This window comes from Mustela nivalis (genome assembly GCF_964662115.1).
Source record: "Mustela nivalis genome assembly, chromosome: 13".
NCBI classification, from domain to species: Eukaryota; Metazoa; Chordata; class Mammalia; order Carnivora; family Mustelidae; genus Mustela; species Mustela nivalis.
In genome coordinates, this window is record NC_139032.1 from 74,351,741 (window position 1) to 74,363,648 (window position 11,908).

The following is an 11,908-nucleotide window of genomic DNA, read 5'->3' on the forward strand; positions in this document are numbered from 1 at the left end:
GTGAGCTCTGCCCAGAGCTTCCCCTTCCATTTCAGTGGCTCCTGGAATCCTTATCTGCTCCCTCTCCTGACTTCAGGCCCAACTAGGGCTCAGTGGGTCCCAAGGTTTTGGGGTCCACCTGCAGAACGGGGCCCTGGGCTCCCCTGCCTCACACACCTGTACTATCCCCCCTCCACGTCTCCTGCAGGTACGTACTGGGTGGACCCAAACCTTGGCTGCTCATCGGACACCATCGAAGTTTCCTGCAACTTCACCCATGGTGGGCAAACGTGTCTCAAGCCCATCACGGCCTCCAAGGTACATGTCTGCACCCCCATCTGCTGCCCACGGGCCCTCTCCATGCCCACCTGGCCCTGGGCCACCACCTGCCCAAGTTTCGGTCTGAGCCTCGACCATCCTGCTGCACTTCTTCTTTGTGATCCTTGGTTTTCTCACCTACGAATCGGGGGCTGAATTGTTCTAAATCCATGGTTTCTACACCATTCCGTGATGCATGATATTAATGGTTTTTGTTTCAAATAGAACTTCCTGCTCCATACCTAAAACATAGTTGGCCAAGCTGGCCAAGCATGGAGAACCTGGAACCATCCGTGCAAACTAAGTCATGGCGCCCAAGACGTGTATGCAGGTTTAGCTGATGTTCAATGCCTACTTTGCGCATGCCTGTCTCGGGGCTGAGCGCTTGAGGTGGCTTAGGGCCACTCAACAGCAAACCAGGGTGGCCGTGGGCAGTGAGGCACCCCATAGTGGACTGTAGGTCTGTAGGGATGGCAAGTCCTCCATGTGGGAGGATTTAGGCTCCAGGGAGAGGAGCCCCCTGCCCGTAGGGGAGGCGGGGACCCAGACACCCAACCTATCCCATCAGCCCTGCTGGGGAGGCTCTAGGAGGTGTCTGAGCCTGACTGGGTCAGACCCAGGATTTGAGAATCTCTATGTGGGCCTACTGGTCAGCAAGTCTTGCTGGGTTCCTACCATGTGCCAGACACTGGGATTCAACAGGAAACACAGTAGCCTCACCAAGGAACACCCACCAGCCAGGTCCTTTCCCCCCTGACACTGACGCTGAGCCAGACCCGTGCAAAAGAGTTGGGAGACCACAGTTGGCACCTGCACGGGTGACCATTCCCATCAGGAACAATGACCAGCCTATAAATTTTGAACGTGGGGGCTGGACCAGCCCTTGTGGATCTTACTATGATCACAAGATGCCCCTCACGATGAAGAAACTTGGAAAAAAATAAAGATTTGTTAATTATGGGATGTGGAAACTACACAGCACACTGGGGACCACCTAGCCAGGTTGCTGGGGAAGAGAGAGAGAGAGAGTGCATAAGCCTCGGGCTCTGCTGTTTTTGGGGTCCAGGGTCAGGGCCTTAGGGCTTCCTGGGCTCACTCTTAATTGGTGAATTGAAAACATAAGAATGGGAATTTAAAGCACAGGAAGAGGGGGAAAAAAAAATGGCCCAAATGGCCAGCCCTGGCAATCTTGAAGTTTAAAACAAAGGAGGCTCAGTGTGGGGAGGCAGCTGGGCTCTTCATCTGGCCCGTGGCGGGCAAAGCGTTTATTTAAGATCACAGGCTTTCGGGTAGATGCCTAGGCAATCAAAGCTTCAATCAGGCCCTTGCATCACACAAAGGAAAACCAACCGTGCGGGCTCTCGGGGCACCCACTGAAGCCATGAATCCCGTCCTTGTTTGAGGTCACTGCCATTTCTGGCATCTTGGGACTTAGGAAGGGTTGGGGAGGCCACTTCTCATTTCTCCCGCACTTAAAGAGCCTCTTGGTCTTGGGCTAGTTCCTCTTCCTCTCCGGGCTTTAGGATTCCAACTCAGCTCCAGAGACAACCACCCAGGCGGTCGGGGGTGGATCAGGTGACTGAGGACTCTCGTAGATCTGGCTGTGCCCTCAGGCAGCCCTTGGTGCTTTCCCTTCCTCATCACTCCTTGGCTGTGGACTGGTTCGCACAGACCTCGGTTTCCCTGTGTTGTCTCAAGTGGGCACACATCTGAGAACAAAGCTGGGAAATGCTTACTGGGAAAGAGGGTCTCCCTGTACCCACCAGAGAGAGGGGAGGGTTTCCAAGAGGCCCGGCCGGCCGGCCTGGCCCTTCCTCACTGCTGTGTCTGCTGCAGGTCGAGTTTGCTGTCAGCCGGGTCCAGATGAATTTCCTGCACTTGCTGAGCTCTGAGGTGACACAGCATATCACCATCCACTGCCTTAACATGACCGTGTGGCAGGAGGGCACTGGGCGGACCCCGGCCAAGAAGGCTGTGCGTTTCCGGGCCTGGAATGGGCAGATCTTCGAAGCAGGGGGTCAGTTCCGGCCAGAAGTATCAATGGATGGCTGCAAGGTAACCTTGGGGCCCCTCATGGACCCCTCATGTGCAGACAAGTTGAACAGATGCTTTTTTATTATAAAATAGTATGTAACAGTGTAATACATACTGGTATATTACATCAGTATATTAGTATCATCTAGTATATTGTATTAGTAAATTTGAGTAAATACATATAATTTTTATCTTTGTGTAATAATTTTATTATAACAGTTTTATAAAATCACTTATATTCACCGTCCTCTCTGGGAAACTTCAGAGAGGAGATCTGGCTGATAAAAATTCCATAGGCTGTTAACTTGCAAGCCTTCTTGTTGAAGAATGTATATCGATTATCTCTGCCTACCCTCCCTGCCCTGGCCAGGCTAATTTTTTCTTTTAATATTTTTGGTTATTTTTAAAATACCTGAGATTGGGAGGGTTGTTGGTGGAGAGGGAGTCAGAAAGTTGTCCAGAAAACTAGTTTCGCAAGATTAAACAAAACTAGTAATATGCAGTGTGAGTGAAGATGTGGGGAGACCAACAGTCTTGCAGAAAGCTATTTGGAAGAAAACTGGTAGAGGCTTTTGGGGTAGTCGTTGTAGAAATACAGGGATACCCCAGAGATATCGTGGTTTTGGTTCCAGACTGCTGCAACCATGTGAATATTGCAATAAAGCAAGTCTAATTTTTTGGTTTCCCAGTGCATGTAGGCGTCGTGTTTACATTATACTGTAGTCTATTAAGAGTGCAACAACATCGTGCCTAAAAAAACAATGTGCATATCTTAATTAAAAAATACGTCACCAATCAAAAATGCTATCCGTCATCTGAGCTTTCAGTGAGTCATAATCACAGACCACAGGCCGCCAAAACACATGTGAAAATGCTGAAAAAGTTTGAAATGCTGCGAGAATTATCAAAGTATGATGCAGAGACGTAGTGAGCTGTTCGAACAAGGACACTGACGCTTGATGCAGGATGGCCACTAACTTTCAGTTTGTCAGAAACACAACATCTGGGGAGCTCAGGAAAGCACAGTGCAATGAAACGAGGTTATGCCCACATATCCAGCATATATGCAGAGCCTCAGAAAGTACGTGTCCTTCCATCCGGCTGCTTCTAAAATCTGTTCTAGGGGACCAAGGAGAGGAGAAGAGCGTGCACAGAGGTTTAGCCAGAATGATACTGGTCATAGCATTCCCTACCTGCATAGACACAGTGGCAGCAGTCTAAAGAGGACGAATACAGGTCTTTGCTACAGTGAAATGCTATGTGCCTGGTACAAAGGGTGGGAAAGCTGACAGAGACATGCGCACCTAGATGACGTGGGTCGTGATAGCTTCACGTGTACCCTTTCCTTCTCCACTCAGGTCCAGGATGGCCGCTGGCACCAGACGCTTTTCACCTTCCGGACCCAGGACCCCCAGCAGCTGCCCATCGTCAGCGTGGACAACCTCCCTCCTGCCTCCTCAGGGAAGCAGTACCGAATCGAAGTTGGACCTGCGTGCTTCCTCTGACCTCTGACCTCCTGGCTCCTCTAGGCCTCGATGGGGAGGGAAGAGGAGGAGGAGGCAAAAAGGAGGGGACCTAGGGGCACGTGGGCCCAGGAGAGGCAGCTCACCTGCCCGGGGATCCTTGGGTAGGCCTCAGCTGTTGTCTGCCCGGTAGAAGTGGCTGGAGGGGGGCGGGTGGCAGGGGACTGGGTATCCCTGGGACCAACTCAGTGAGCCCAGCTCAGCCCCAAAGACCAACCAAAGAGCCAGCCAGAGCGAGCTGGGCCTGCAAGCCGCCTGAGCCCTGCGGCCTGTCTCCCAGCTCTGCGGCCACCCCCTGCCCTCCCCAGCTTCCTGCCCAAAGAGCCCCCACGTTCCAGCCAGCTCAAGGGGAGGAGCCATCCCGCCCGCTGGACCCTGCCAGGGAGCTTTGATGTGCAATATTAGAGAGGAGGCATGAAAAAGGAGAAAAGGAAAGAAAGAAGTATATATATTTTATTTAAACAAACACAAAGAAGGTGCATTACTATTTTTTCACCTGAGAAAGAGGTGAGAGAAGGAGCAGCCAGAGGGTGGGAAGCAGTGGAGGCCAAGAGGGGGCAGTGCGACCCCCAGGGCAGGAAGCAGTGGAGGCCAAGTGCGACCCCCAGGGCAGGGTGGGGGGGGTGCTCGTGCTAGCTACCTCCCACTGTAAAATTGATGGTGCTCGTTGTCTCGTAGCTTCTGTGATTTTTTTAAGGAACAAAAGAAAACCTATTTAAGATTCTGAAGGTGCTACCGTTTATGCCACAGACTTTGAAGAACCATTTCGATGTGGGTTATCGTCCACATTCTCCTCTCTCCTCCAAATGACAAAGTTTGGAGACTCTAAAAGTGTTCCTAGTGTCCCCCTTGTGCTCATTAGGTAATCGACTACGTGTGGGGAGGGGAAGGAAAAAGGAAGGAAAAAAAAATGCAAAGCCAAAAAAAAAAAAAAAAAAGGAAAAAACCCAAAAAACAAACAAACAAAAAAACAACCTGCCAGAAACAGAAGCAGAAAAGATTTACCTTTTAATTTATGGACTTTGAAATGTTTGTCCTTTTAAGGCAGGGGGAGGCCTGAGCATGAAGGATTTGGCCTTGGCCTGTCATGACCCTAGAGGGAAGTTAGGCTTATCTTGGAAGGTGGGATCTAGACTGGAGCGCTGGTGGGAGAAGCCTTGACCTTGAAGAAACCAGCTGTAAGGGCGGGGTTGGGTCGGCGCTGGCCTTGGAGATAGAATGTCAATTTGGAGCCATCTTACAAGGCCCCGGACCATTCCCTAAGATCCTCCCTTCCAGGAGCTTGTCCCTTCCAAGATACGGCCATCACTCTTGCTTTTCCATCATCATTAAACTCTCCAGAGACCTGGTGTCATTAGCTCCAAGTGTAAATGGGGGCCGAGGAGAAAAAAGTAATGATGGGGATCTTGGGGTTCAGCATGATGGGGAGAGTCCGTGTTATCTGAGTTACCCTCTATCGGAGAACCAGTCAGCACCCAGGTGGGATTTTGAGGTTATTTTAAGTATGGAATTATTTTTCTAGAAGGGGAAATTTTATGTGAACGTCTATTTGTGTCTTGTTTTTTTTTTTTTTGTTTTGTTTTGTTTTGTTTCCTTCTAAAGTTGTGTCTCTTTGAGAATTGGATTTGATTTTCATTATTTAATACCTCAGCCCGGCCCACCTTCCCCTCCAGACACTTCCGGTTATGCCTCGCCTCCCCCCCCCCCCCCCCCCCGCCCCAGCACCCCATGGAAGTGTGTTGCAGCAGCCCGGGCCTCATCTCAGCCCTCGCTTCTCCGCACCCCCCCACCCCCGCCCCGCACCCCACCCCTGCCAGTCGCCACCTGGCCTCTGTCTTGTTCTTGGGATTTTCTGCTGTCCTCGTTGATGTCTGTCCACATGTCAGTGTGTTAAACCCCCAGTGGGGTCTGTTACTCCTTTTCCCTTCTGGATTTTAAATAAATATTTAAAACTGAGGCAATGGAAGGATGCATCTGTGGTTGTGTGCTTCTTCGAAAAGCCCAGAGGGAGGTTTCTGGCCCGTCTGGAGAGAAACAATGCCCAGAGGATGCTGCTTCCCCCAAAGGAGGTGGGTAGGGGGAGGTCCTGGCACCAGGGGGTGGGGTCTAGGCTCCATGGCGCATCGGTTTCTTAGAGTTGCTATAACCGTACCACAAACCTGGAGGTTTAAAACAGCAGAAATGCATTCTTTCCCAGTTCGGGAGGCTGGAAGTCTGAAATCCAAGCGGTGGCAGCTCCATGATTCCTCTGATGCTTCTTGGAGAGAGGTCCCTCACCTCGGCCAGCTTCTGGTGGCCGGGGCATTCCTCGGCTTCTCCCTGCGCGGCTCTGTGTTCCCCTCTTTTTATAAGGACACTAGTCCCCCTGGATGAGACCCACCCTAATGAGCCCATCTTGGCTCAATTACATCTGCAAAGACCCTATTCCCATGTGAGGCCACGTTCACAGGTAATAAGCTTAGGCCTTCAACAAGGCTTTTGGAGGACACAATGCAACCCATGACACACAGGGAGGAGGTATATCGAGTTCAGCCAACTCAGTGTCTTCTCCCCACCACCACCCCGAAATCTCCCAACAGATTTTTTTATGACTCACTTCATCCCTTTTTATGACTCGCTAATATTCCACCATATGGCGGTACCACTTTTGATTAACCATTCACGCACTGATGGACTTTTGGGTTGTTTCCATCTGGAGACGCCTGTGAACAGTGCCTGAACAGTGCCTCAACATGAGCGTTTCTTACCTATGAGATTCTTTTTTTTTTTTTTTTTAAGATTTTATTTATTTAACAGAGAGAGACAGCGAGGGAGGGAACACAAAGCAGGAGAAGTGCGAGAGGGAGAAGCAGGCTCCCCGCGGAGCAGAGAGCCCAATGCGGGGCTCGATCCCAGGACCTTGGGATCACACTTGAGCTGAATGCAGCCACCCAGGCGCCCTGAGATTCTTGCGAGAGACCACGACAACACCTGCCTTGGAGGGAGTGAGAGATAGTTAGCCAGATTTAGCAAGCAGGCCCCTATACAGGGCCATGCAGATAAATTTGAATTTCAGATACACAATGGCTATTTTTTTTTTTTTTAATGCAGGTATGCCCCCATGCGATATCTGGGACATACTAGGACATATTTATACCTGCCGGATCTGGAACGTGTATCTCCCGGCCTTTGGTTTGGAGTTCTTCCTTTCTGAGCTTGGTCCTCCCACCCCGGGACCTTGAATAAACCAGAGGTTTGCTGCCCTTCTCCCAGAGGAGAAAGAACAAATCATAGGCCCTTGTGTTCAGAGCCAGAATTGTATTTAATTTGAAAGCTGTGCTGTAAGTTTCCAGGCTTTCCAGGTCATCATTGCCCGTGCAGTTGGGCCTCTCCCTGCCCCGGCACCCTGGCCCCTGGCCCAGGTGTTGCTCCTCTGCTGTGGCTCGAACAGTCCTGTCCACAGACCCCAGAACCCATGGTCCAGAAGGGCTTGGAGATTCCCATATCCCAGATACAACTGTCATTTTACATGGGATGTAGCTAAACTTCGGGGAAGCACCCAACCTCACCTGCTGACACCAGGGCAAAGCCTTGATTCAAACCCAAGACTGCTGACAGGTGGGGCTCAGCGTGGCCCCTGGGATTAGCAGAGTCAGAAGCACCTGGGATTTGGGTACAAATGCACGTTTTTGGCCCCAGTCCAAACCTGAATCACAGACTCCCAGGTCGGGGCCCGGTGGTCGAAGTAGTATTAAGCCTTCCTGGAGATTGAAATGCATATGCTCAAGTCCCAAGAATGGGGACCCTCCGCTCTTTCCTACAGCTGGAAAACAAGGTTTCCAAAACTGGCAGGAGAGGGGGTGGGAAGCCTTGGAAATGAGATAAGAACGTTCTTTTCATTTCTTTGAAAATGAATCCGAAATGAAACTTGAGACAGCATGGCCTGCTTCAACAGACTCATTTCCTGAGGCCTAACCTATCCTGTCACCCCCCAGGGAGTCTGCCCCACTGCTGGATCACACCTCTGGATGGGACAGTCCAGTCACTCAGACATCTGCTGTCCCTGCTGGAAGCTCCGTGAGGGCAGGGGAGGCGTCTTGTCCTCCACGGTAGTCACGGAGTACAGCATGTTGGAGGCGCCCAACTTGTTCAACAAGCCTCGCTGGGTCATTTCTGTGACACGCACATCTCAGCAGCCCCTTCTGTCTGCCGAGCCTTCTGTGAGCACCGGAGTCCCAGGGACGGGCCTGACAGGGTATCTGAGGGGCTCTGCGTCTGGTGGAAACAGCCAGGGGAGTGGGACCTTGCATGGCTAAGGGTTAGGAAAGTGGGACCAAGAGGCCACACTGGAGGAACTGGGGGACACAGGGAACAAAAGGAGAGTGTGGCTGTTGTAGTCTCAACAAAGGAGGGTAGTTGAGGGGGACACTCTGTATTAGCCAGGGTCTCCAGAGAAACGGAACCAATGGGATGTGTGTGTGTGTGTGTGTGTGTGTGTGTGTGTAAAGAGATTTATTATAAGGAATTGGCTCATGCGATTGTGATTGCTGGCAAGGCCCAAGATTTGCAGAGTGAGCTGGCCCATTCAAGACCCAGGAGAACAGATGGGATCATTCCTGTGTAGAGTCTGGCAGCCTGGAGAGCCGGGAAAAACCAAGAAGAACCCATGTTTCAGTTCATGCCAAAGGCAGAAAAAGACTGAGGCCCGTCCCTACCAGTCAGGCAGAAGGAATTCTCTCTTAGACTTTTAACTCTCTTCAGGCCTTTGACAGATTAGACGAGGCCCATCCACACATGTTTGGTGTGAAGCCATCTGTTTTACTCAGGTTATCTATTCAAATGTTAGTCTCCTCTAAAAACATCCTCACAGCTACGTCCAGCATGTTTGACTAAATTTCCGGGTACCCCATGGCCCAGTTAACTCGACACATTAAATTAACCATCCCAAGCTGAGGCTCTCGGTGACAGAGGATGCATGACGGTTTGCCAGGTGAGGGCGGACACCGGGAGGAGAGAGAGCAGCACCTGCCAAGGCTGAGAAGTCCAGGCAGCACTGCCTATTTGGGTTAACAGCATACTTACTGTTCAAAATGGTGCTACAGGGTAGGAGGTGGAGAGCCCCAGGGTCCTGGGCTGGCTATAGAACAAGCTGTTGGTCATACAGGAGAGCAGGGTTGGGCTTGGCTGGCCGAGCTGGGTTTGAGCTGGAGCTGTCCAGGAGGCAACTGGCTGGGCTGGAGGACAGGAAAGAGGTCTGTGCCACGGTCAGAACGGCAAGGGGGTCAGCAGCCTCTGCGGGGCTCTGAGGTCCCGGAGCAGGGGAGAGAGTCAAAAGGAAGGGCCAGAGGGGAAGGGGAGGATGGTTATGTGAAGACTGTGACACTCACAACTCCCAGTCGGCATTCCAGGAGGACTTTAGGGAGGTGGCCAGTGAGGCCCCGACCCTGGGCCAGCTCCTTCCCAGCAGGGACAGGTAGAACGTTGTTAGGAACCAAAATGCCGCTCTTTGGGGGCGGGAAGCTGCCACGGTTCCCAGTCTCCCGTTGCACAACCAAGTGTGAGGAAACAGCCAAAGTAGACTTCCCAGTGGGGCCATCCTGTGTTTGCTCTGTCCACAATGAATCAAGCCACCGCCGTGGACAGTCACTTTCCACCAATGACCAGCTGCCCCGTTCTGGGAAAAGGTCAGAGGGGCAGGCAAGAAGGGGAGAGGCTGGCAGGTGGATTGCAGTCCCTGCTTCCTGACTGGGACGTGGTCTTGGGTGGGTCATTCCTTCTCTCTGGGCCTCAGTTTCTCCCTCTGCACAATGGGGGTGCTAAGCCCTTCCTTGCTTGCTACCACAGTTCGAGCTATTGTTCTGAATCGTCTGAAAGGGAATGGTATTCAACTGCTCTGTAAAGAAGCAGTTTCCTGTATTCAACCCAACATGTAGCACCTTTCCAAATAATCGCAGCTACGGGGTCTTGCACCCTTACTGTGAGCAGGAGCACTGTTGGGGTGTGATACACTTTCATCTCATACACAATCCTCTTGAGACACATGTTACTACGCAGCTCTTCGGATGAGGGAATTCAAGTCCAAAGAGGTTATGTAAGTTGGCCAAGATCACAAAACAGGATTTGAACATGACCAAATCTTTTTGAGTGTTTCCTCAGCCCAGACACAAGGATTAGGATCTTTGGCTCTGCCAATGTATTTTTGTAGCTGTCCATGCCGAAGACTGCAAATGAGTCATCAGACACAGAGCTCAATCCTGGCCTTGGTGGGGAAACACGTATCCAGTGGCTTTCTCGGAAGACAGATCCTTATGGATGGGTACAGCCCCCTGATGATCTAAACCTCACCTTTCACCTGACCTCTCTGACCTATTTGTTTCTTTACCCAACCAATGGGGAAAGTATCCTGTTTTCTCCAACCTCCCATCGACCTGTTTTTGCACTTTGATGTCTTTAGATGTGGGATGTAACCCTCCATCACGGAACTGTACGTGTAATGCAGGAGTCTGTTGTTTCTCCTATCCCAGCCTGACATTAAACCAATGGTGATGGTTTTTATGGCTAAAACACAAGTGTGTTTCATTTAACAAAACATACTTGTGTATTAGCCATATACCCAATTTATACACTTTACAAATGTGAACTGATTTAATCCCCTTAACAACCAGATAAAGAAGCTACTCTCTGTATCCCTATTTTACAGATGGGAAAATTGAGGCACAGAGAAGGTGAGTAAGTTGCCCAGGGTCACAGAGCTAGCAGGTGGTCGAGCCAGGACACTACTTTACCACCATCCTGCATGACCCTGACTGCTTTTCATTTTATTTCCTGCCAAACTTCTCTTGGCATTGGGTCTGGGCCAGTTGGAGGGGCAGGCAGGGAGGGGTGTCCAGACGCTTGTCCCACAGAGGTACTACGGCATCCCTGAGGTGTAGGAAGATGGAGAAAACGGTACTGCATCGGGCGGGGGTGGTGCTGGGTGCACTTGAAGGAGCTACTTGGAGAGCCTCTTGGGAGAAGACGGAGACCTCCAGGGGTACCTGAGCGACAACGAGGACCCCTCCTTCCTTCTGAGTGGCGCTCCATTTACTCGCTGCAAGAGAAAACGTTCATTTCTCTATACACTACTCAGCACACACAGGGCCACCGAGTGCTATTCAAGGATAGGGTGCAAGAGGGAAGAGTTGTTGGCCTGGGGCCTGACCAGCGTCGGTTGTAAAGAAGGAGGTTTAGGGCTACGGGTCACTCTCGTGACAGTACCGGGCACCAGATCCCCAGTGACAGGCGGGCTTCTCTGTTACTTAATAAACTTTGTGTGTGTGCATGGACGTGTGCATGGATGTGTGCATGGTTGTGTGTGTGTGTTCATGTGTGCATGCGTGTGTGGTACGGAACATCCTCTAAAGCTCTGAGCAGAAGCCCCATGGCCCAGGGTAACCGGGGAGCTCTCCATGTAACAGTCAGCTCCCCGCTGAGAGAAGCAGTGTCTCCAGTCCGTCCCCAGTCGCATCATCTCACACCGGGACCACTGGGACAGCACCTGGCTCCTCTCCCAAGCCGGTCCCCTACCCTGACACCCCAATCTTCCCTGCCCAGACAGAGGGAACTTTCTTTTTTTTTTTTTTTTAAGATTTTATTTATTTATTTGGCAGAGAGCGATCACAAGTAGGTAGAGAGGCAGGCAGAGAGAGAGAGGCGGGGGGAAGCAGGCTCCTTTCTGAGCAGAGAGCCCGATGCGGGACTCAATCCCAGGACCCTGAGATCATGACCTGAACTGAAGGCAGCGGCTTAACCCACTGAGCCACCCAGGCGCCCCCAGAGAGAACTTTCTAAACAGCAAATCGACTACTTGTCTCCCACCTCACTTAAAACCTTCCCTTTCTCCTGATCCCTGCGGGGTCCAGGGCAGACTCCCCAGCCCGGCTCCTGTGCCCTGCAGGCTCGGTTCCCGCCAACCTCTCCAGCATCAGCCCCGTCACTCCCACGCCATCCCACTGCCGGCCACTCGGACCCCAGGTCCTCCACACGCCCCACGCTCTCTGCCCTCTACTCTTCCCCGCCGACGAACACCGCTCCTT

At 51.6% G+C, this 11,908-nt stretch overlaps 1 protein-coding gene across 5 annotated transcripts in view; it reads left to right on the forward strand.

Moving 5' to 3' along the window:
• COL27A1 (collagen type XXVII alpha 1 chain) overlaps positions 1–4,276 on the forward strand; it is a 135,045-nt gene extending 130,769 nt beyond the window's left edge. For all 5 annotated transcript variants that reach the window (XM_082697050.1, XM_082697049.1, XM_082697051.1 and 2 more), the window contains 3 exons: positions 188–297; positions 2,134–2,352; positions 3,690–4,276. In XM_082697050.1, coding sequence (XP_082553176.1) covers positions 188–297; positions 2,134–2,352; positions 3,690–3,836 — 476 coding nt within the window. In that variant the 3' untranslated portion in view covers positions 3,837–4,276. The remainder of the gene's footprint in view (positions 1–187; positions 298–2,133; positions 2,353–3,689) is intronic.
• Positions 4,277–11,908: the final 7,632 nt, after the last annotated feature.